Source organism: Rhipicephalus sanguineus, chromosome 11 (assembly GCF_013339695.2).
Source record: "Rhipicephalus sanguineus isolate Rsan-2018 chromosome 11, BIME_Rsan_1.4, whole genome shotgun sequence".
NCBI lineage: Eukaryota > Metazoa > Arthropoda > Arachnida > Ixodida > Ixodidae > Rhipicephalus > Rhipicephalus sanguineus.
In genome coordinates, this window is record NC_051186.1 from 56,746,962 (window position 1) to 56,771,339 (window position 24,378).

The 24,378-nt window shown below is 46.7% G+C and overlaps 1 protein-coding gene across 4 annotated transcripts in view; it reads left to right on the forward strand.

Annotated features, from left to right (window-relative positions):
- The window catches only part of LOC119374345 (serine/threonine-protein phosphatase 4 regulatory subunit 3), a 45,983-nt gene that overhangs the window by 15,062 nt on the left and 6,543 nt on the right, over positions 1–24,378 (forward strand). For 3 of the 4 annotated variants that reach the window (XR_007417983.1, XM_037644423.2, XM_037644424.2), the window contains 10 exons: positions 2,210–2,398; positions 12,355–12,504; positions 12,810–12,854; positions 13,280–13,396; positions 15,870–15,924; positions 16,389–16,465; positions 17,494–17,587; positions 18,142–18,280; positions 18,844–19,033; positions 20,313–20,730. Coding sequence is in view for 3 of the 4 variants with exons in the window: in XM_037644423.2 (XP_037500351.1) it covers positions 2,210–2,398; positions 12,355–12,504; positions 12,810–12,854; positions 13,280–13,396; positions 15,870–15,924; positions 16,389–16,465; positions 17,494–17,587; positions 18,142–18,280; positions 18,844–19,033; positions 20,313–20,730 (1,474 nt within the window). In the remaining variant the exon portion in view is untranslated. The remainder of the gene's footprint in view (positions 1–2,209; positions 2,399–12,354; positions 12,505–12,809; positions 12,855–13,279; positions 13,397–15,869; positions 15,925–16,388; positions 16,466–17,493; positions 17,588–18,141; positions 18,281–18,843; positions 19,034–20,312; positions 20,731–24,378) is intronic. The other variant, XM_049420476.1, reaches the window with a different exon arrangement.

Below are 24,378 nucleotides of genomic sequence, written 5' to 3' on the forward strand. Positions count from 1 at the left end.
CGCCTTGCTGTTGGCTGTGTATTCCGCCGGCAGTGTACGGATATTTTTGAAGCAACGAGGCTTCAGAGCCTTTCCTATGATGAGGAGGGGAAGTTTTTCCGTCCCGGTCATATTTGCTGCAACCAAGACGGTAACGCGCTCTTTGCTTCTCTTCCCGCCAGCACAGTTGTCACCTTTGTAAGTCAGGGTTTTGCTCGGCAGCAACTTATAAAATAGTGCGGTTTCGTCCGCATTGAAAATATCACGCGGCGAATAGGCGTTAAGGTACCCTTTCAAAGCATTGCTTCGCCAATTCGCGCATGTGTCACCATCCACCTCTTTGCCTTCGCCAGACACGGTGCGGAACACGATCTCGTGCCTCTCCCGGAAACGATGGAGCCAGCCCTCTGAAGCTTTGAAATCATCGATGTTCAGGCGAAGCGCGAAGTCCGCTGCCTTCGCCATAACGATCGGGCCGCTCAGCGGGATGTTCTCGCTTCTCATTTCTTTGATCCACATAAGCACCGCGCGCTCCAATTCCGGGTGCTTCGCCAAGCGAAGTCTCTTGCGACTGCTGGTGAAGGCATCAGTCGCGTAAGCCTCCTCAATCGTTCTCTTATTCTTGATGTAAGTTGAGAGAGTGCTTTTAGGGATCCCATGTTTTCTTGCGATCTCTAGTTTGCTTGTCCTGCCAGCATCTACTTCACGAAGGATTTCCACTTTCTCCTTAAGTGTTTTGGCACTGTGTCCTCTGCCGCGAGAAGTCATGGCGAACTGCGGTGACGCTAGGCCGGCTAGGCCCAACAGCCGAAGACGACACCACCCACGCTGACCACCACTTCCAAAATCCACGACACGACACGGCACAGAACGACTTCGCAGCTCTGACGAACCCAAGGATTAGCGACCGAGTGTGCCGGCAGCGGAACGAAGTTGAACGAACAAACGTCTGCAGCACTAACTCGACAGGGAGGCTGCAGGGTACGTCCGACACGGAGCACCACACGATGCGAAGAAAGAGCGCGAATCACGCGGGGACGCCACGCCGGCCACACCACACATCCGGGCACTACGCTGAGCGCTCGCGCCATCTATTGTCACACCAAGAAAGCTTGCAGCGCCAGTACGAAATACCACCACACGGCGGCGCGCAGTTCGAATTATCGTTAGAGAAGCCGATGCGCGCATGAACTAATGAGTTGGTTTACCCATAGACGCCTATGTATCTCGACCGGACCATGACCGTCAGTTCGAATTAACCCGAAAGTTCGAACTAATGAGGTGCGAATTAACGAGCTTTCACTGTATAGCTAGGGGTGGGAACGAGAGAGGTGAGAGGGTAGAAGCCTAGCCAAGCCAAGACCAGCTATGAGCCCACCAACTCTGCTGTGACCCAGCCCTGTGAGACTTAGTGCAAGCTGCACTAATTATTTCAACCGTGCCCTCCTCATTTCATTGCGCGACTTTTTAATGGAATTGGCGTTCCTTCAATAATTCGCACGCTTCCCAGAATGTTCATCTCTAGCCACTTTCATGCCAACGTCGATTTATCGTTGTGCAGTCAAGGTTGTTTTTATAGCAGTGTAAGAACAAGAAACTTCACCTTTCGATACATATTTTTCACTTTTTCTCTCTTGATGTAAACAACAGAATTAGTAGTAGTAGCAGTAGTAGTAGTAGTAGCAGTAGTAGTAGTAGTAGTAGTAGTAGTAGTAGTAGTAGTAGTAGTAGTAGTAGTAGTACCGTATTTATTCGAATCTAAGCCAATGTTTTTTTTTGTTTTTTTTTTTTTTTTTTTTTTTTTTTTGAAAAAACGATGTGCGAAAGTGGGGGGTCGGCTTAGATTCGAGTACAATGATTAAGTTTTTCTTTTTTCTCGACTTGCGAATTTCGGGGGTCGGCTTAGAATCGGGGCCGGCCTGGATTCAAGTAAATACGGTAGGCATCCTGCCGGTCACGTGACCAGAGGGAGAGTAAATAAAGAACAAAATGATGATGATCATCATTATTATTATTGTGCTCGAAATGTGTCGGCGCGCGTTTCAAATCTAGCGGCGGGTTCACGAGGCCGCATGATCTCGTTAGCCAACCACATACATGCGCTCGCTTCTTGCAGTTTCACTGTGCGGTGATTTTCACAACGTGGAACTGGCTGAAGTTTTTTTTTTTTGTGTGGTTGTTGTTTTTACTGACCTTGCAACGCTCTCGTTGGGGCCTGCATGTGGTGCAGGTGTCGAGATTTAGGGAGGTGATACCCCTGGGGAACCCCGAGCTGCTAGCCAAGATCCACCAGACGTACCGGGTGCAGTACATCCAGGATGTGGTGCTGCCCACACCATCAGTCTTTGAGGAGAACATGCTCTCCACCCTCTCATCATTCATCTTCTTCAACAAGGCCGACATTGTCTCTATGCTTCAGGTGGGTGTTTTATTTCGTTACGTGTGGGTACGATAGACCGGATAGCTGGCTTGTAACGCTCGTGCCTCGACCTCTGTTGAATGAAGAGAAGAAAAAATGGGGAAGCGCATTTAATACCCCTGTCACACGGCCATAGGTAGGCAAAAAAAATTTGGAGCTCACTCAGACTCACTCAAGAAATACATTTTGTGCTTAGGGCTCACACGAACTCGGACTCGCCAAAATTTTCCTCACCGGACTCCCTCGAAGTCAGAGACTTGCTAAGGTTTGTGTCAACCGAACTCACTCGGACTCAAACTCGCCAAAATTTTCCTCACCAGACTCACGCGGACTCAAACTCGCCAAAATATTACTCACCCGGACTCACTCAGATTCACGGCTCGATCCAAGTCTGAGTGAGTTTGCCGACCTATGCACACGGCACATGTAATGTCATCGCGATCTCGCGTTCCTCGTCCACAATGTTATACAAAATAGCATTCACAATTGATGTCAATGTCTGTCGTCAGTCCAGTACGCTTTTTTGCCTCCTATTATTTTCCACTGATGAAACTGCAGAATTTACTTCCATGGCTGGCAGATGGATATCGCTTGTGAAATTCCGACCTTGCTAATAGGCACCACTTCACCGAAACAACATGGGGGAATTGAAAAAGAAACAACAGACGAGCGTTTGTGAACGTGGCCAACAGGAGGCGTGAGCATCAAGTCGCAGTCTGTGAATAAGAATACGGTTGCACAAGTTGCTCCAACTATCGTGCTGTACGTCAAAAAGTTATCAACAGCCATGAATAAAAACCTTCACACTGATTAGATTTTGCTGTAAGTTAGCAATTTTGCTATGTGTTGCCAAGCACCTGTCGTCTAGATGACTCATGTCGCACTTGCATGAGTTCAGGAAACGCATTCAATGGCCGAATGCCGTTAGCTATGAATGTCACTCACTATTCCCATGTAGCAGCAGCAAAGATGGCATTAACACATAATCATGTTCGCTGTGAATGACATTAGATAGGTTGTAACGAAGTAAATACTCTTTTCCTTTGAGATCTTCATAGTGATGTTTTCGAAACACTTACCGTATTTACTCGCATAATTTGCGCACTTTTTTTCGCGAATTTGGAGCTCCGAAAAGGGGGTGCGCAAATTACGCGGAGATTTCGCGAGCACATCTGAAATAACGCAAAATATATAGTCCTAACACGCGCGATATAATACATTAAAGAAGAAAATAAATTATAGCGCAAACATTAAAGAAGAAAATAAATTATAGCGCAAACGAACGGTTTTTAACAGAATTAGCACGTACTTTAACCAGCCAGATTCGGTCATGCACGGTCTAGTCAGAATCACTGGTTGAGAAGTCCGACTGAGAATCATCGCCGCGGCCGCTGTCACCGCTTTTCCAAAGCGTGTCGTCCTTGGTTCCGTCGAGTGCGTTGAGGCGTCTTCTTGAAGCTCTTCGCGACAATGCTGGGAGTAACGAGGTGCCACGGCACGGCGATACCGGTGGGCCTAAGCTCTCGCACATATTTGAAAAGGTACTCTTCAACGGCAGGAAACTTTCCATGCTTCGGTCCTCGGAACGGTCTCCTTCTCGGTCTTGTATTAAAAAGCGAACTCTTATGCGGCACGGTTCCCGTTTTCGTAGGCAAATTCTATAACAGTTAGCTTGAATTTTGCCGAGTAGTTATTGTAGCCCAGCGCAAGAGAACAGTGAACACGCAACTGGCTGATCGCGAAACCTAAACTTCCGAAATCACCGAAGGCTGCGTCTGCGTCGCAGCGCGGACGCAGAGGAGGAGGGTCAGCGAGGGGAAATGTTGGCGCGACTGGCCCTCGCACGCCTCCGATGCAGAAAGTAGTCCGTGCCGTGTCGCGTGCATGCATTCTCATGGCGGGAGAACGCTCGAATAGTTCCGACAACCGGTGAACAGATTTAGGTGTTCGGGTACGGTAGGTACGGTCTCGGCGGTTTCCGGAGAATAGAACGAAGTAATCGGAAGAAGGGACTTCGCACTCGCAGCCTGTCTTGTGTATGACTGCGCTCGCCTGCTCGGTGAGGGTCGCGGGGCGCGGCCATCCAAAGTTTCCCCGTGCGCGCGCGCCGGCGAGCTGGCTCAAGCGGGGCGGGGAGCGCAAAATATGCGAGTAAATATTTTTTTTTAGCAAAGCTGGTTAAATATTAGGGGTGCGCAAATTATGCGGGTAAACACGGTATTTAGTAAAGTAATGCTCCCATAAAATGACACACCTGTGGTTAGTGGTGTTTCATAGACCTCCGTGACTGTCGGCAGTTGTTGATGACATTCCCATATTTAATCATATACACGAACACCCAAGAAAGTGCATTAATGTGATACCTCTGGTTGGAGGGGCGTTTCACATACCGTATTTTCTTGCGAATAACCTGCACCCTCAACAGATCCCCACGTATTGCCGTGAAGCCACCTTTCACACTTGAATTTGCATTTTTTTGTCTTGATTTTTCTTTATTTTCTGTGCGGGTTATGTGGGATAAAATACGGTATACTGCTTTTTCTGTGAGCAGTAGAGTGACATTCCCAGAGGAAACCGCCAAGCTGTTGGATGGGTGGCACCATGGTTTAAGGGGGGACGTGGCTTTCGGTACCAACTTTCTTATTTCTTCATGGATTTTGATGAAAATTGGCACACTTATTTGAAATGTTTTTTAATGCTACTGTAGAAATTTCATGAATATATCTTTACAACTTTTTGATGTACAATATATTTCACCTTCTGCTCTTGTTCCGAGTCTGACTCACTTAAAAAATGTGATAGCAAACTCGTTCAAAGTGCTATGCATTCTAAGATGTCTGATTGCGGGCATGACATTCTTAGATTTTTTTATTTGCAACAGATTTTTTTTTTAGTTTTCATTTTTCATGAGGTGACTGTGCAACAGGCATCGAGGCTTTGTGCAACTCGTCAAATAGCTAATTATCAAAAGGCCATACTGAAAAAGCAAGAATGTCACGCCCTGAACTGTGCTTCAAGGAATATAGAACAAAAAACGGAACTGAAATAGACCCAGCGGTCAGTGAGAAATCAGCGGAACAAGCGAAGCAGGAAGCAAGAAAAGTCGTTTTGAGAAAACGGCTTTTAAAGTTGTACCAACGATATTACTTCATCAAAAGGCACTGGGGTCGTAATCTTTTGAGTCCTTCGTAATGTGCACTTTCTTGAGTGCCCTGTCTTTAGTTTGAGGTGCCTTGCTTCTCTAAAACACAAGAAGATTGTGATCTTTAAGGTGTTTTATAAGGTTGGACCTCCTGCACATGTGGCCTTTCATAGGTTGTGCCTTTGTTTTCTTTCTTTTTTCTTAAAATCCTTTTCTGATATACAAAGAACACGTAGCATGAATTTTAAAAGAAGTTATGAAGTGGTGTAATAGACATGACAAAAAACAAGATATTGTAATGCAAGTAGGTCACGTACTATGATGGTTTGCCAGCTCTCTTGTATTCATGCTCTCATTAACATAATTAACAGTCTTGATTGCAATTGATCATTGAATCATTTTTATAGGACACTAAGAGCGGCTCTCATCATGGCAACCTATCCCTTCCTCCTAAATAACAGGCAGTTGTGGCCAAGACATTGGTGGAATAGGAATTCCTTAGAAGTTTATTCAAGACGCGAACTGGGCAGATATGAATTCATCTCCCTGTTTCACTCGTCAAGTTAATTTGTAAACCTCGCCTGCGATGCGCTTCATCATTCACCCGGTCGCGGACACGGTTTTCTGCGAGGCTTTTATTTTTTCAGATGATTCATGAGCGCTTACGGCGATACCAAGCACGGCCCCAAGCGCGCCTAAATTGCATCACCAGTGCTTTATTTCACGTCTAAGTGCTCGGCCTCGTAGTCCGGGAAGTCGGCACGCAATGTGCTGGGTGGCGGCATTCGGTGACGATGCGCAATATGCCTAGGTGCGGCGACGAAAAATAGGCGCGCAACGTGTTTGGCCTCGCATTGCGGGACGCCGACGCGCGCCCGCTGCGCGACGAGCTTGGCCGTGGGGTCCGCTGCCGATGCGTAAAATGACCATCCGCTGTACAGAGAAGCCGGCGGGGGAAGCGCTTCGTTCCTTGCGAAGAAGCACACTGCCGCGAGTCCGCTAACGCGTAGCTCTTGCCCGCAAAGTTCGAGGTTCGTCTCGCGTGCCGACGCCGTGAGCGGAGTTAGGCCTAGTGACGACTCCGAGCAGTAGACGCGCCGGCCGCGGTGCCCGATGTTTCAAAGTACGTAATGCGTGGTCGCGAGTACAAAGAGTCGTCCTGCGATCATCTTCGTCACGACGTCCGAAGTGCGCATAAGCAGAACCTCCAACCACGGATCCGACGAGTCAACGCTAGAGAGTCGGTCCGAGACGCGCGTTTGCGATGTTCGCTACGAGTGCGGCGCGCCATCGTAATCCCACAGAGCTTCCGCTGGTAGCTCCAAACTAAAACGTAGTTCTTGTTCAAAGTTATTGTCGAGCCATGAACACAGAGCGATTGCGAACACGCAACGAAGTAGCGCGACTTTCGACAGCCGTGAGCTCGAGACGCATGAGCTGCAGACGACGATCTCCCGGAGCGAGCATCGGACCAATGGCGAGGCGCGCTGGGGCAACATGGCGGACGCGGCCAATCGGAGGGCTCGAAACAACCATCGAACATTTGCTTTTTGTGCACTTGTTTTCGAAGGGAGGAGCCAGCTGCGGCGGGGAATTTGAAGACGGAGAAATGCGCTTTCCGATGAGCCCAAGATATCGGCGCCCGGTGGCGTCGTTGCGAAGCTATGATTTTTTGAAAATCAGTGTTTTTTTGCGATTTCCCCAATAATTTTCGCCACCTCGGCAGGCGCAACAATTTTTTTATAGCACTTCTACGCGGTTTTCGGTGAAGATATTTTGGAATCGGATATAAAAAGGGCTACAGAAACTGAAAATGTGATTTTCAAAAAATCGATTTTTTTGCCATTTTTCGCGATACGAAAGCCGCGTCCCCCCTTAAAACCCTTTTCTGATATACAAAGAACATGTAGCATGAATTTTAAACGAAGTTATGAAGTGGTGTAATAGACATGACAAAAAACAAGATATTGTAATGCAAGTAGGTCATGTACTATGATGATTTGCCAGCTTTCTTGTATTCATGCTCTCATTAACATAATTAACAGCCTTGATTGCAATTGATCATTGAATCATTTTTACAGGATACTAAGAGCGGCTCTCATCATGACAACCTATCCCTTCCTCCTAAATAACAGGCAGTTATGGCCAAGACATTGGTGGAATAGGAATTCCTTAGCAGTTTATTCAAGACGCGAACTGGGCAGATATGAATTCATCTCCCTGTTTCACTCGTCAAGTTAATTTGTAAACCTCGCCTGCGATGCGCTTCATCATTCACCCGGTCGCGGACACGGTTTTCTGCGTGGCTTTTATTTTTTCAGATGATTCATGAGCACTTACGGCGATACCAAGCACGGCCCCAAGCGTGCCTAAATTGCATCACCAGTGCTTTATTTCACCACTAAATGCTCGGCCGCATAGTCCGGGAAGACGGCACGCGATGTGCTGGGTGGCGGCATTCGGTGACGATGCGCAATATGCCTAGGTGCGGCGACGAAAAATATGCGCGCAACGTGTTTGGCCTCGCATTTCGGGACGCCGACGCGCGCCCGCTGCGCGACGAGCTTGGCCGTGGGGTCCGCTGCCAATGCGTAAAATGACCATCCGCTGTACCGAGGAGCCAGCGGGGGAAGCGCTTCGTTCCTTGCGAAGAAGCATACTGCCGTGAGTCCGCTAACGCGTTGTTCTTGCCCGCAAAGTTCAAGGTTCGTCTCGCGTGCCGACGCCGTGAGCGGAGTTAGGCCTAGTGACGACTCCGAGCAGTAGACGCGCCGGCCGCGGTGCCCGATGTTTCAAAGCACGTAATGCGTGGTCGCGAGTACAAAGAGTCGTCCTGCGATCATCTTCGTCACGACGTCCGAAGTGCGCATAAGCAGAACCTCCAACCACGGATCGGATGAGTCAACGCTAGAGAGTCGGTCCGAGACGCGCGTTTGCGATGTTCGCTACGAGTGCGGCGCGCAATCGTAATCCCACCGAGCTTCCGCTAGTAGCTCCAAACTAAAACGTAGTTCTTGTTCAAAGTTATCGTCGAGCCGTGAACACAGAGCGATTGCGAATACGCCACGAAGTAGCGCGACTTTCGACAGCCGTGAGCTCGAGACGCACGAGCTGCAGACGACGATCTCCCGGAGTGAGCATCGGACCAATGGCGAGGCGCGCTGGGGCAACATGGCGGACGCGGCCAATCGGAGGGCTCGAAACGACCTTCGAACATTTGCTTTTTGTGCGCTTGTTTTCGAAGGGAGGAGCCAGCTGAGGCGGGGAATTTGAAGACGGAGAAATGCGCTTTCCGATGAGCCCAAGATATCGGCGCCCGGTGGCGTCGTTGCGGAGCTATGATTTTTTGAAAATCAGTGTTTTTTTTTTTTTTTTGCGATTTCCCCAATAATTTTCGCCACCTCGGCAGGCGCAACAATTTTTTTATAGCACTTCTACGCGGTTTTCAGTGAAGATATTTTGGAATCTGATATAAAAAGGGCTACAGAAACTGAAAATGTGATTTTCAAAAAATGGATTTTTTTGCCATTTTTCGCTATACGAAAGCCGCGTCCCCCCTTAAGGGGGGACACGGGTCTTTGGCACCGAAAAATCGCGAAAAAAGCGAATTTTTGAAAATGCAATTTTCGAAACCTACATGCATTATTGTACCAATCTGTTAAGTTTCATTCATCAAACGCATCTATTTCAACCGTAAAATTACTTTTCTTGCCTCAGTTTGCGTAGATATAAAACAGAAAACAGTGCCATTTCAACGATGCGCAGCTTTCGTGCCCCAGCTTCGCTCGCCGCTATCTTGGTCTCGTTTGAAAGAGCAGCCCTTCGTCTTAAATTTTCGCGCGCCAGCGCCTTCTTCCATTCACACGTGTCGGCAGAAAAACGGCGCGAAAAAGTGGTAAAACGGCAAATCTATTGGTTGTTTAGAGCACGTGACAAAATCTGGCTACGCGATTGGCTGGGAGCATCGTCTGCAAGCGCGAGCGCGTCAGTACGCGGCCGCCATTTTACCCTGTCGTACGGCGCGGATCAACAATGCCAGCGGGAAAGTTTGCGTGCCGACACAAGTACGGCAAAAAGAGGAAAAAATCGCATATATTGAACATCAGAAGAGTTGCGGAACGATCGATGGTCATCGAGGATGAACTGCAAGGCGAAGATGAACGACCGCAGGCATCGAACGACGGAACGGCCGAGGAGCGCACTGCCGGAGTAGGCCTAACGTACCCGTCGACGAGTGCCCCCGACGTCGGCTGCGTTCGTCGCGACACTGTTATCTTGGCGCCTCCAGCTATGATTGAGCGTGAAAGGAGAGCCAAAGATAAGGTGAAAGAGCTTTCGACGACTGCCGCAACGCAACGAAAGGCGGACTTGCTGGCCGCGAGCGACTCCGGTGCCTGCCCGCTTGATGAGACCACTTTCACCGTGGTGTGTTTGGATTTAGTGAACACGCTTCTCGGACACCTGAAGTGCAAGGTATGCGGTGGAGACGCCAAAATTTACCAAGACGAGCGCGAATATGGTCTTGCCGTAAAACTAATGCTTTTCTGCACCAACTGCGGCGATAAAGCAGCGGTATGGAGCTCGCCGCGCGTGAACGGGGACAAAAAAGTGAATCCGTTTGTAATAAACATTTTGACCGCGCGCGCGATGCAAGCCACTGGCAACCGACAAACGGCACTGAACGACATTTTCGCCGTTATGAATATTTCCCACCGCGGGCTGCACACAAAAACGTGGCAGACCTACCAGAAAATGAAGTTGACGCCTGCCGCGAAACGCGCCGTTGAGAAGCAACAAAACGAGAGTGCAGTATCGGTCCGCAAATTGTACAGCGAGCTCGACATGGACAATCCTGGCAATATTGCCGTGTCCTACGACGGGTCTTGGATGACCCGCGGACATTCGTCCCACATTGGGGTCGGTGCGGTGATTGAACTTTTTTCCGGGCTCGTATTAGACCACATCGTTCTGAGCAACTTTTGCGCTGGTTGCGAACGCGGACCGAAGCCTGATGACCCCCACTACGAGGAGTGGAAGGCCACTCACATATGCCAAAAAAATACGGATAAGAAGTCCGGTGAGATGGAAGTTGAGGCGGGCCTTATCCTGTTCAAAAGATCTTGGGAGAGGCACCAACTCAGGTACACGACCGTTCTGTCAGACGGTGACAGCAGGACATTCCTCGCCCTAAAGGAGGCTGGAGTCTACGGCTTCATTGACATTCAAAAGGAGGAATGTGTCAACCACGTTCAAAAGCGTATGGGGACAGCCCTCCGCAATCTGCTGTCAAAACACAAGGGTGACAAACCACTTGGCGGAAAGGGGAGGTTGACGGGAGACCTCGTCAATAAACTCAGCTCCTACTATGGCTGGGCAATCAAGTCCCACAGTGACGACCTTGAGGCAATGGAAAAGGCTGTGATGGCGACTTATCATCATGTAACATCAACCGATAGTCAATCGAATCACAGCCTTTGTCCTACTGGTCCTGATTCTTGGTGCCGTCGAAATGCCGCACAAGCCAAAGGGGAGCCAGCACCAGGACATAGATACAACCTTCCTGATTATGTGGCGAAAGCTATGCTTCCCATATACCAGCGCCTATCCGAGAAGAAGCTTCTCGAGCGGTGTGTGCGTGGCAAAACACAAAACGCTAATGAGAGCCTACACTCACTGATATGGTCGCTCGCTCCAAAAGAAAAGCATGCGTCACTCTTCAGCATTGAGGCAGCTGTGGCTGAAGCCGTCATGAATTTCAATGCAGGCCGTGAAAAGACCTCAGTGGGAATTCTCAACGAACTGAGCATGAACCCTGGCCATCGAAGCATGAAACGCATGCGCGAAAAGGACCACCGACGATCAGTGTCATCTGTGCGCAAACTTGTGTCTGCAGACAATGTGCAACGAACATTGCAGAAACGGCACAAAGGTGGCAAGGATCAAAATGACTATGCCCCTGGAGCTTATTAGTGGCTTGCAAGGGGAATCTGTACATATTTTGTTTAATTTTTTGGGTAAATAAAGCATGCGTTCGTTTTTTTTACTTTTCTCAAAATGAAAATAATGGTCTTACTCAGCAGCCATCGCTGCGATATCTCACCTTCAGATGCAGATATGATGATAATTCTTTCTGCACTGTGTAGCTGAATGAGTGCAGCACAGATTGTTGCAAGCAGATTTTTTAATTTTCATTTCACAGATTTTTTATATGAAGCAATTTCTGACTTGGTTATTGCCTTACATGGTGTGCTCATGTTCAATGGGCTCTAATTTTGGATCTAATTCTGCGATTGAAAATCTGCTTGCAATGTTGTATTCCTTATGCTTCAGAGAGTCTAAAAACATGTTATTAAGTTATTTTTAATCAATGGTTAATTTTTAATTTGAATATTACATAGTGACAATTAATTTCTGATTATCTTGTGAACTAATTAGGCTAGAGGAAAACTAATTGCATTTTCAGAATCTGCTAAAAAAACTGAATAAGTGTTGCAATTTTCATCAAGTTAGGCCAGTAAGTAAGAGAGTTGATTTTTGGTGCAGTGTCTCCCCTTAATGGTGTCAGCCCCACTTCCTGGGGCTGATTATTTTTTAATTTCTGGTTGCCTTACTATTTCAATGTTTCGAATAAACACAAAGACCAACCTTTTCGTATGTTTCTCAGGCTTCACAGTCTGCCGCTGTATAATTGTGACCAACGAAAATTGAGCCCCGTGATTCTCCCCTATTTCGAGCTTTGCAATATGTGGCTGCTTTGTAGAACCGCTTTGCCACGGTGTTGATGTTTGCTGTTCGTGTTTTTACGCAATCGCAGGAGGACGAAAAGTTCCTGAGCGAACTTTTTGCCCAGCTGACGGACGAGGCGACAGACGATGACAAGCGACGAGACCTTGTGCTTTTCCTCAAGGAGTTTTGTACATTTTCACAAACGCTACAGCCGCAGTGTAGAGAATCATTTTTTAAGGTACGTCTTTCTCTTTTACATTTACATCTGGTTTGTTTGTGCAAAACCAAGATGTGCGTTATATTTGCATTTTTAAATTTTTTCGATGAGCTTCAGCTCACCCAAGGCAACTAGAGAAGCAAAATTTTCTTGACCATTTTAATCTTAACTTGTCGACAGTGTTGAATTTGCATTAGAATGGGGTCTGATCAACGGAGGTAGGTGCTATCACATACATATTTTTCTCAGCATCTGAGAATGGGATCAAAGATAGTGCTCCACTTTGACAGGAGATCATTGATTGCGCTTTTCTTCTCTGGTTGCAGACACTATCAAGTTTAGGTATTCTACAAGCATTGGAAATTACTTTGGTAAGTGAGCAAAGCTTTCCAGCATGTTTTTGACACTTGTAGTTTCTCCGGGTCAGTCTTGTGCCTAAATGAAGTTACCGAATGGCTAAATATTGTTTTAGCACAGTGTTTGTCAAATGGTTATTCTTGCCATTGCGAAAGAATGTTGATGCATGCTGTCGTGATTAATTTTGAGTAGCATGAAAATGGACAGTGACAACAAAGGAAAAACACAGGGCAAGAACTCATTCAAAGCTGTTCCTTAGCCATTGTTATCCATTGCAGCTTGTTTTCCAATGCTTGCCCTTGTGACTGAAATTTTTTTGGGCTCTACTGTGTAACCGGTTTAAAAATTGAAAACCAACCAGGCAGTCTTGTAGAGGCGGACCATTTCTACGCAACACACTCTCGCAAACCTGCACCCATTATCTCTCTCTCGTGTGCAGGGCATGGAGGACGTGGTGATCAAGACGGCCTCCATCGACATCCTCTCCTACTTAGTGGACTACAGTCCGTCCATGGTGCGCGAATACGCATTCCAGCAGTCCAACGTGCAGGACGACGTAAGTGGCATTCTTCCGTTGTCACGCGTGTGTGCAGTTTTGTGCGTGTGTGTGTGTTTCTGGCTCTGGGCCATCGATATTGATGCCTGCTTGACATCCGAAGTGCTGGTGCCACTGTGTATTACGTATATTGCATCTAGGGTAGTCAAAATCGGCAACAGTTGAAATAAACAGTGTGTTATGCACACCAAAAAGAAAAAAAGAGGCTTCCGGAGATTACAGCATATCTCATTCTGTCTCATGGAATAAACATTGGCATGTGCCTCACTTGCGGAAACATGTTTATGTTGACAGTTTGAAAGTTTGCTTTGTTCTAGCCCGCTGAAATCTTTTGTGAACATAGAAGCGTCGGACGGGCTAAGTTCACCCTCTTTCCAGTCTTGGTTATGATTAGTAGGATTGTTCAAGTGGTGAAATTTTCATCTGTGTCTCGGTTATAGGCCGGCAAAAAGTGTGGAGCTCACTCAGACTCACTCATGATATACATTTTGCCCTGAGGGCTCACTCATACTTACTCACCAAAATTTTCCTCAACCGGGCTCGCTCAGACTCACACTGACTAAAATTTTTCTCACCCAGGCTCACTCGGATTCAAACTTACTAAAATACTGCTCACCCAGGCTCATGGTTGAGTTTGCCGACCTATGGTCCCAATAAAGCAAAAAGCACCGGGCATTGCATCGAGTTGCCAACTGCTGAATTGTGCACCTGCGTAAATAGGATGCTCCTAACAGAGTTTTTCCGGGCTGCTTCCATAGAAAACCCAGCAAAAGACAGGAAAATCAATGTTACACGTCTCAGCCAGGCATGACACAATTGGACTGCATGTGGGCACAAATTAACAAGACAGGTGTAAAAGTGTGCGCCTTTTGTGCCAGCTGGCACCAGCCTGCATGTCTGAGGAACGGCATTTACACTCGCTGCTTATGGAACATAACCAGCCAGGCAATCATCCCCGTTTTATGCAAATATTGTGGAACATCAATAGCATGCTCTTGTTTTTTGGAATTTCCCTCCTGAATGACAGAAATGAGCTTGCGCTATTCACTCAATTCTGAGATCTTATGCAGTACGGAAGTGGTGAAAAAAAAAAGTAGTTTTCTCCCTATTTCACCAAGCTGCCTGTAACTTTTAAGTGCTTTTAATTCTAGTGGGGGTTCATTCGCAATCATTCTATCGCAAAATATTTGATAAACCGTTGTTATCTCATACAGTAAAAGCTCGTTAATTCGACTCTCGTTAATTCGGAAAATCGGTTAATTCGGACACGTCATCTGGTCCCTGTAAATATATGCATCACTCCATGAGACTGGGCGCTCGTTATTTCGGACAGATTTGACCGCAAATCGGATAATTCGGTGACTTCGGGCCGCTGGCAAGGCTCGAAAACGAAAAAAGAACCATTCGGAACAAAAGGGAAGCTCAAACGCAGCATCGCCATGGGCATCAATTATCGGCTTGGCTTGACTTGAGGCTGGTTGAACGCCTTTTCTTCGCGCGCATTTTTGTTGCTTTGTTCCCGTTGGTGTGCTGCATCGTTGAGCGCCGTTTTATCGAGGAACAATTCAGTGCGGCTCCTTTAGCTTGATCGTTGCTGGTGCTTTTGTGCTGACTTCTCGTGTAAACGCACTCTCCGCCGATGGCAACGCCGGCGAAGCGGACTTCACCACCAAAGTAGAAATGTTGCGTGCCCTGAAAAATGGGCTCTCCCGCCAAGAAGTAGCTCTTGTGCCATGACGTCGGCAAACAATACGACGTGAGTCTCCTGAGCGCAGTTAGCATTCTTCGCGTATGTGTGGCAGAGCACGCCTGCGCGCGCCATTGCCAACTGTTTCAGGCACAGTGGCTTTGTTGTACCCCACTCCAGCGATGCCGCAGTGGCCGAAGTGTCGCCGAACGACGGTGCCGATGACGGGCAGGATTTCGGAAGTGTTATGCCTGATGCATTGACACTCGACAATTCTATCGGCATTGATGGCGTTGCCACTGCCGGCTCTCGGCTCTCTGACTGATGAGCAAATCGTCAAGGAAGTGATCCATGGCGACGAATCCGAGAACGAAGAGCCTGAAGAGGAGCGGCCCCCTCGTACTGTGAAGGAAGCCGCGGAGGCCCTCGTCGTCCTTAAAGAATTTTGTTTTGGCACTGCAGACAGCATGCGAGCTGCTGAGCACCTTGAAGGGCTCAGAAAAATTGTGTCCGCGCGAATTTCTGCTCGAAAACAGAGACGCATCCGCGATTACCTTGTAAAGTAAAGGTATGTTGAAAAAACTTGCATTTATTGTGTTTATTTCGACCATTCAATAATTCGGACATTCGGTTAATTCGGACATTTTTTCTGGTCCCTAGAAATCCGAATTAACAAGCTTTTACTGTATTTGGTGTTGTAGGGATGTGAGTCTAGTGCAAGGACCATGTCTGGCCAAAGAGTGCCTTTGTCGTAGTATTCTCATTGTGTCTCTCTGTCTCATGCAGGATCAACTACTGATCAACATCATCATTGAACAGATGATCTGTGATCCAGACCCAGGTTTGTACAAAAATCTCATCATTACCAGCTTCCAGGGGCACCAAAGAGAAGACGCTAAATTAGTTCCGATTGATGGAGTATTTGTTCATGAAACCGTGTGCGTTTATTTCACGGTAATGGGTTGGTGTTTGTTTTCGCGCTGAAGTACAGGAACTGGTACCTCAGTGTGATGTGAATTTTTAAGCACATTCTCATAATTCGGCTCTGTAAATCTGCTGTTCAACCTTGCTATGTTCAGCTTTGATTTCCCTTAGACTACGTATATAGTAGTCCAGCCCTATTTATGGAAATTTAGCTATAAAATCAAGTATTTGCTGTGAATCCTTTCATGCACAGGCCTGCTGGTACAGAAGCTTTCAAACAGTGTCACCGTCTGTCCGTTTTGCCAATTTCTAGTGTGCTGATGCAGAAACTCGGGCAGAGGGTTCACAGTGTGTTTTACTTCTTCCCCTTTATTCTTTCAGACCTTGGGGGTGCGGTGCAGCTTTCGGGCATCTTGCGGTTATTGCTTGACCCCGAGAACATGCTTTCGCTCGACACTGTGAGTTCGTCCTTGCTTCTTTGGATGCCGTTTCATTTGGATGCACTTACGGGCCTACACTTATTTTAAGTTGTAATGTTATGCCTGACGAGGTCAGACCTGCCGTGCTTTTTTGACATGCGGAATCCTCGTATGAGCACTGAAAAACTTTGCTGCGAATCCTGCAGCAGCGCTTTTTGATACCCTGTAACAATTTTTCAGTTGCATCTAATTCGGCGATTCAGGCGCTGAATAATAAGTTACTGTACTAATCAAACTGTAAATTAGTTGTTCGTACTGATTCACTCTGTGTGCCTGCAAATAAATGCGGATAAGTTTCACAAGCTTTTTTGTGATTTGAAACTGTTTGGCTATCGTGCGGATGTTGAAGTGAGTTCATATTTTCATATGGCTGAGCCGAGCATCCTTAAAGTTGAGGAAAGGCAGAAGTATTATACATACGTCTTTATTAATGTAAAGTCTGTTGAAATTTGTAGCTGTCAAGGCAACATATTGCTTGATTGCGCATCATTTTAAGTGCATTTTGGGGGAAGGTATCATAGTACGTGACATGCTTATGTGAAGACGTTCCATGTAGAAACAAGTGTTGATTCTTCTTTTGTTTTCTGATACAGCATTGAAATTTGTAAGCTGCCCCTTCTTGCCTACAATTTGTCATTTAGGTTCCTCAGAAGAATGAAATGTTTTGCTTTTTGTATGTGTGCAGAAGCAGGTATAGGCAAGAGCAATGCGAGCTGGAACACCAAACTTGCCTTTTAAAAGTCATAGCAGCTAAACGCAGTTGGCAAGCACAAAAGTATTCATGACACTAATTGCTCAAACTGAAAGGTATCTCTTGCAATTCAGTCTGTCACGTTTAGATTGGTGCACTACAAGTAAATGTGGAATAAGCAGCTCATATTGCTCATGTTTGACGGGCCACATGCACTTACACGTATCGTGTTTCCATGGCATTATTCTTTTAGAAGTGTCTTGTTAAAATGCCAATAACATTTTTTTTCCTCTTCATTCTTCCCCATCCTTTCCAGAAGTCTGAGTTTCTGAGCTTCTTCTACAAGCACTGTATGCATGTGCTTATAGCCCCAGTACTTGCCAATACCACCGGCGAAGCGCCCAGCAAAGGTACACATCTCATTGACTTTGTTCTCAACTTAGCCGAGTGACCATTCTATTACATTGTTCTATTACATTGCATTGTTGCTTGTCTCTGTGCTGTAAATGTTTCGTTTCCATGTCTTAGTAACATCAATGTGTAAGACCAGCTAGCTCGGTTCAAGATATTGCCCAAGTTTGAATCCCCAGCCCAATGGCTGATTACTATTCGCAGCACTGATAGGGACTGGTGCTGAAGGCTGTGGGGTCTGAAAGATATCGCCGCTCTCTCAGAACACATGGAGACAGTCCACGCAGTCCAGAAACAACCAAACACGTGTACATTTATAGACTGCATTTAATCCAACAAGCTCTCCAGCTGAATCTAATACATGACTAGTAACATGCTAAGTAACCTTACACAATGCCAATACAATGCACAGAAAACGTAACACACAACGTACCGTGAATGCGGAGTCGCCGACATTCACGTAGCCCTCTGTGTCTAAAAAATTGGGGTTCAACTGCAGTTTCAATGGTGGTGTCCATTGATTCATCGTCGCATGCCCTTTCTCTTCCCGTAGAGACGAGCCAAACGGCACAGCTGCTGAGCCTGATAGTGGAGCTTCTGTCGTTCTGCGTGGAGCACCACTCGTACCACGTCAAGAACTACGTCCTGCACAAGGACCTGCTTCGAAGGGTGCTCATCCTCATGCGCTCCAAGTGGGTACCCCCTCGTGGCCTCCTGCATCTTTCTTGGCGCGTTGTTGCCTGTGTAGATTTCAGAGCGAAAGATGACGTTTCAGTGGAGAATGATTGCCGTATTATGACACAGGTTGCAGATGGTGTTAAATTCTTGAAAATCTTTTGTCAGGAAAGTTCTTTCTGAAACTCTGACAAAGGAACATGGCACTTTTTTTTTCCCGCAAGTTTCCTATGTGCCCCCCTGGATGCATGACAAGCACAAAAGTACACAAAAGGAAAGTACAAGAGCATTTATGTAGATAATTGGCAGATACTACTGTCGTGAACATTTGACAGTGTTGGCCATCACCACAAAAAACAGTTTTATTGAAAAAAAGCTCCTCCATTCACATGAGAAGAGTTCTGCCTTTGCAGTATGTTTTAGCAATGTAACAATAATACAGTATAATTCCATAATTGAGCCATCATTCTGTTATGGCACTTGTTGCTTCGGCTGCCATGGCGATTTGGGGTACATTCTGCTCAGCGACAGTGCAGCAAGTCTGTGCTAAACTGCCCCATTGCTTTGCCTTGCTGCACAGGTTCACGTTCCTTGTGCTGTGCGCGCTGCGCTTCCTACGGCGCATTGTGGGCCTGAAGGACGAGTTCTACAACCGCTACATTGTCAATGGGAACCTGTTCCAGCCTGTGGTGGACGTCTTCCGGCAAAACAATGGCCGCTACAACCTCCTCGATTCGGCTGTGCTCGAGCTGTTCGAGTTCATCCGAGTGGTGAGTGTGAAAACTCGTCGCAGTTCTGGAAGTGAAAGCGTTGTGGCATAGCAGGCGTTGAAGCTGCGCGTGCCCTGCCTGCGTATACGTGTGATTACGTCTTCCTGTGGTGTTCAGCTCTCGCTATGTTGAGAAGCTATCCCGGTGATGCTAACAAGGCCACACAGTAGCAATCAATCAATCAATCACTTTATTTGGCATTCATTACAGCATCTTGCAGTCACAGGAGCTATGTTTGCTCTGTGTGTGCATGCAATGCTCAAGTTTCACGGCTTGTTCCTGCATGTTGTAGAGTGCAGAAACGTCTTTAGTGCAGTAGTTGTGCAGACTTACCTGCGTGTGTTTGCATATTTGCTAGGCCTGTGCGAATATTCAAGTGAATATTACAGCACACGAATTCAAAATTTTCAAATTTTCGAAGTATTCGAAACGAACAAATAGACATATTTTACCACGTGTGACCTGCCTGAAAAGTCTTTCACTGCAGCGAGGGGCTGTTATGTCATGAGGTCACTCAGGGTAAATCTACACCTCTTTAAATCCACATTTCAAGGTTGAGTGTCTATGTTACCTGCACCTTATGCCAAATTTTAAAACCTTTTTTACCCCTTATAGCTAGCTTGCATCCTACTACTCTTCAAACCCTGGTACTATTATTCAACACTAATTGTCACTCGTTTCAACTTTGCTTTGAACCAAAAAAGTGATACCGTATACACTCGTGTAAGAGCCGCACTTTTTCTCCGCAATTTTGATGACGTGTGGCCCTTTCACGGAAGTGGGAAATCTTTGTTAAATTTTCGATCCTCGTATGGAAAAACCTATTTAATCGTGCCATATATACCTAACAATGGGATATGTCTACACAGTCGTCAAAATGAACGGCGGCATAAAGGATCAATGGCGCTGGCGGGAAAAGCTACAAGATCTCCCAGATAGTGCTGCGCGCCTGAAGCTCATAGATAGCGCTGCGTGACGAAGCCGCAGGACAGCAATTGCCATCTGGGAGGGAGCGGTGTTTACACGAGCGCGGCCCTTATTCGAGTGTATACGGTATTTGCACAAGACTAGTATTTGCAAATCATTTATCTTTGGTCATAGTGCTCCCGATTGGAATTGTGTAGATGTAGCCAACACGTCGTTTAGCAAATCTAGCAGCAGGTGATGCTGTATTCATTACCATCCCTTTTGAGCAACAAGACTGCACGTGGCTTGGTGCTGTGCTCCGCAAACGAAAGAATGTGTTGGCTCCAATTGCCCGCTGGTCCTCGTCACGCAGGACGATGTGAAGACCCTGTGCATATACGTGGTCGAGCGTTTCGGCAAGATCCTCGAAAAGGTGGACTACGTGCAGACGTTCAAGTCACTGCGGCTCCGCTACGAGCAGCACCAGGAACGGAACCGCGACCGGCCCACCCTGGAAGGCAGCATCCTTCGCAGCGCAGGCGGCGGAGGTGGGGGCATACCCGGAGCGGCCCTGGGCCCCGCCGTGGTGGGACCGGGCGCCCTCGGAGCGTCGGCCCGGTTTCGGCGCGACCCGCGGCAGCTGGAAGAGGACGAAGAGATGTGGTTCAACGAGGAGGAAGAGGAAGAAGAGGAGCTGGAAGGGCCTCCGGGAACCGTGGCGCCGGCCGACAGTTTCAGCCGCCGCCTGGACGCCGAGTTCGACCAGCTGGGAAAGATCCTTGACAAGAAAGGTAAACTTTTTGTTTACTGTTAAAAGCCAGAAAAAAGAATTTAATCAACATGGATAATCTTTGCGAGAGTGGCATTTTGGACAAGTTGGTTATCCATTACCTCAGCACGACTGCACAACAAAAAGGACACGGAAAACAGAGAAGACACACCCAGTGTGAGGGTGTGTCTTCTTCTCTGTTGTCCGTTGCTTTTTTGTTGCGCAGTTGTATTGAAGTAATGAGTAACGTTTTAATGGGCTACTATAGGTACACCATGAACATCGGTGTTCTTGGTGCATACAAGACAAGGGCAGCAGGAAAACGCGTAGCAGAACCACTGCTGGTCCTGCTGTTACGCGTCTTTCATCTGTTTTCACCTTGTTTGCATCAGTACACTTCATTCAGTAACTCCGTTTGCTTCCTTTTTCTTTAGAGAGGTGGCCATGTGAGGAATACCAAACATGCATTGTGTTTCTTATCTCTGTAGAAACATCTGCATGTTTAGTGTGATGGAACATGTTTATCCATGATTTCTGCTTGCACTGAAAACTCACTACAGTCTGAAAAGAAAACAAAAGCATTTCTGTAATCAATGACGCCTGATGTGCGCAACCACAATGGGGAGACACTGGAGGCGGAAAAATTTTGAAAAAGAACAATTTCTTGAAATATTTTTTTTGATAATCTAGAAGGTCTAAAAAAGTCATTTCCAAAATATTACAGACATGTAATGCATACTTGTCGAGTTATTTGGTCTTGAAGTCAGTTTCATGACCATTTTTGCTCACCAAAGCACCTCAAAACGTCCCATTCAATAGTGCACCGTGCAGGAACCACATTAAGTAGCACAGCCATTTTGGTCTCATTTGAAACGCACACTTTTCTATTAGCTGTTCCTAGCACAAGAACGCTTTTCATCTAGCAGAGGCGAAGCCATTGCGCTTAAAAAAAAAAATTTGCTCGCACAGCATTGGTGCATTTCTATCACACGGGGTAAATTATTCCTTCCATCTTGGATGCTTGAGGATGCTTCTGCTAGACAGTGGTGCATCGTCGCATTGTCCGCCATTTTGCGGAGATGCCTAACTGATGACAGTGCAATGGCAGGCAGTCGTTAGAAGTTCAGAATTGCTCATGCATTCGGGAGGAAGTGATATCGGCAGCTGCAAGAATGCAGCATATCACCAGCGGGACCAGAGTGAAAAGAAACCATACTAAGAAGAATAATGATGACTATGTTCCTGGTGGCTTCTACTATCCTAAGAACACCAATTCAGGCCTTTTCCAGTTCAAAATAAGTGCCCACCATGTTTCTAAACTTCTTTTCTCATTTTCTCAAAACCACATTTTTCATCACATTATAGGCTGTTGCCCACAATATCTTTTGATGTAGCGGTCAGATTTTGATAATTTTTGCGGTATTTGAAAGCTTATGCACTAATTAGTGCAAGAAAACCAAGAAGTTACAACATTTTTATTAATAACTGTGATTTAATTAGCAGTAAAATTAAGCAACAGTTTCTGATTTCTCATTAGTGTACTTGTTAAGGCCATAACTTTTGAATGGATACAGCTAAAAATTAAGTTATGGTTATGTTGCACTCTCTGGTCTTTATAGGATGCAGTGATATCAAATTCATAAAGGTATTTTGTGAGAAAGCTGTCAAAAGTCTGGGCAGAATGCAAGTGTATGAAACAGTCAATATCTTACAATCCGTGCACGATAGACAAAAAATAATTGCATATTTGTTTTCAGCAGTTGAAAATACATATTGTGTGTAAATTTCAGGCAGAAATACTAAAAATTGAGACAAGCAGTTTTCAGACCAGTGCCAGACACGGGGATCAATCGCGAAAAATGGCAAGAAAATCGATTTTCTGAAAATCACATTTTCAGTTTCTGTAGCCCTTTTTCTATGTAATTCCAAAATATCTCGCTGAAAACCATGTAGAAGTGCTAGTATTAAAAATTGTTGCGCCCGCTGAGGTGGTGAAAATTGTCGCGGAAATCGCAAAAAAGAACGCTTTTTTTTTTTCAAAAAACTGTAGCTCTGTAACTTCACGGCCAGGCACCACCATCCAGGGCTCGTCTGAAAGAGCATTTCTCCGTTTTCAAATTCCCCGCCTCAGCTGGCTCCTCCATTTAAAAACAAGCGCACAAAAAGCAAATGTTTAAAGGTCAGTTCGAGGCCCCCTATTGGCCACGGCCGCCATGATGCTCGAGTGCGCCTCGCCATTGGTCCGATGGTCGCTCCCAGTGTGCGTCGTCTGCGGCTTCCGCGTTGCGGGGTCACGGCTATAAAAAATCACGCTAATTACTAAAGCGTTCGCACTCGTTTTGTGTTCGTTGGTCGACGATAATTACGCATTAACAGCTGCACCCAGAAGCTCAATCATCAGACCGTGCATCAGACTGCGATAGCCCGACGCGCTCGTCTCGAACATCGCAGAAGCACGTCTCGGACGTGGATTGCGTTCACTCGTAGGACCCGCGTTTAGAAGTTCTGCCCGTCGGCATCTCGGACCTCGTGACGACGACCACCGCGTAACGACTTTTTGTGCTTGTGATAGAACATGGCTAACTTTGAAACATCGGGCACCGCGGCAGCGCACACCGCGACCGAGCTTACTGCTCGGAGTCGTGGCTAGGCCTAACTACGTTCACAGCGCCGACGAATTCAAACTTTGCGGGGAAGAACATCGTGCTAGTAGACATGCAAAAGCGAACAAGCCGTAATGCACTTGGTTGCAAGCAACTAATGATATCGCCCACTGGCAGCTCGGAATTGCTGATCGGCATTTTACGCATCGGCAGCGCCGCGGACCCCACGGCCAAGTTCGTCACACAGCGATCGCTCGAAGCACTGCAATAATTTCGCACGTTGGCGCCCCAAAATGCGAGGCCAAGCATATTGCACGCCGATGTTTCGTCGCTGCGGCTTGGCATATTGTGCATCGCCACCAAATGCTGCCACCCAGCATATCTGACACTGACTTCTCGAACCCCGCGGCCGAGCACTTCGCGGGCAAATAAGCACGCAGTGGTGATGTAATTTAGGCGCGCTTCAAGCCGTGCATGGTATCGCAGCAAGCTTTTGTGAATGTACTAAAATAATGAAAGGCTCGCCGACTGCCAATACCATGACCGGGTGAATGATGTAGCGTATTAAGGCGGGGGTGACAAATTAACCTGTGTAAAGGAATGGACGAATTTTTATCTGCCAAACTCGCTTCATTAAGTACTACTCAGCTATTCCTGTGCCACCAATGTCTTGGCCATAACTGCCACAGCACGCCTAAATTTGCATGCCACAGACTTGTAATATGCAAGTCTGGGCATTAAAGCTGATAGGCTCACCCTTCAAAGAGCTGACAAAAATAACCAATACCAAAAAAGGAAAGCACGTAGTGCAGAAAAATGAAAGATCAAGGACATACGAAAACCCCTGCAAGCAAAGACACTAAATATTACAGCCCCAGGGCATTTTGATTTACATGTAGTGGCTGTGCAACTTTAGGGCCCATTTTCACAGAAGTGTGTTTTGACCCGACTGTCCCGCTTGCAGAAAGCGTAGCACGACTATGGCTTGATGGATTTTCATGAGGTCTGTTGCATTGTATTTCCTAGTCAGTTCTCTATGCTATGACATTGCTCTATTTTTTAATTAC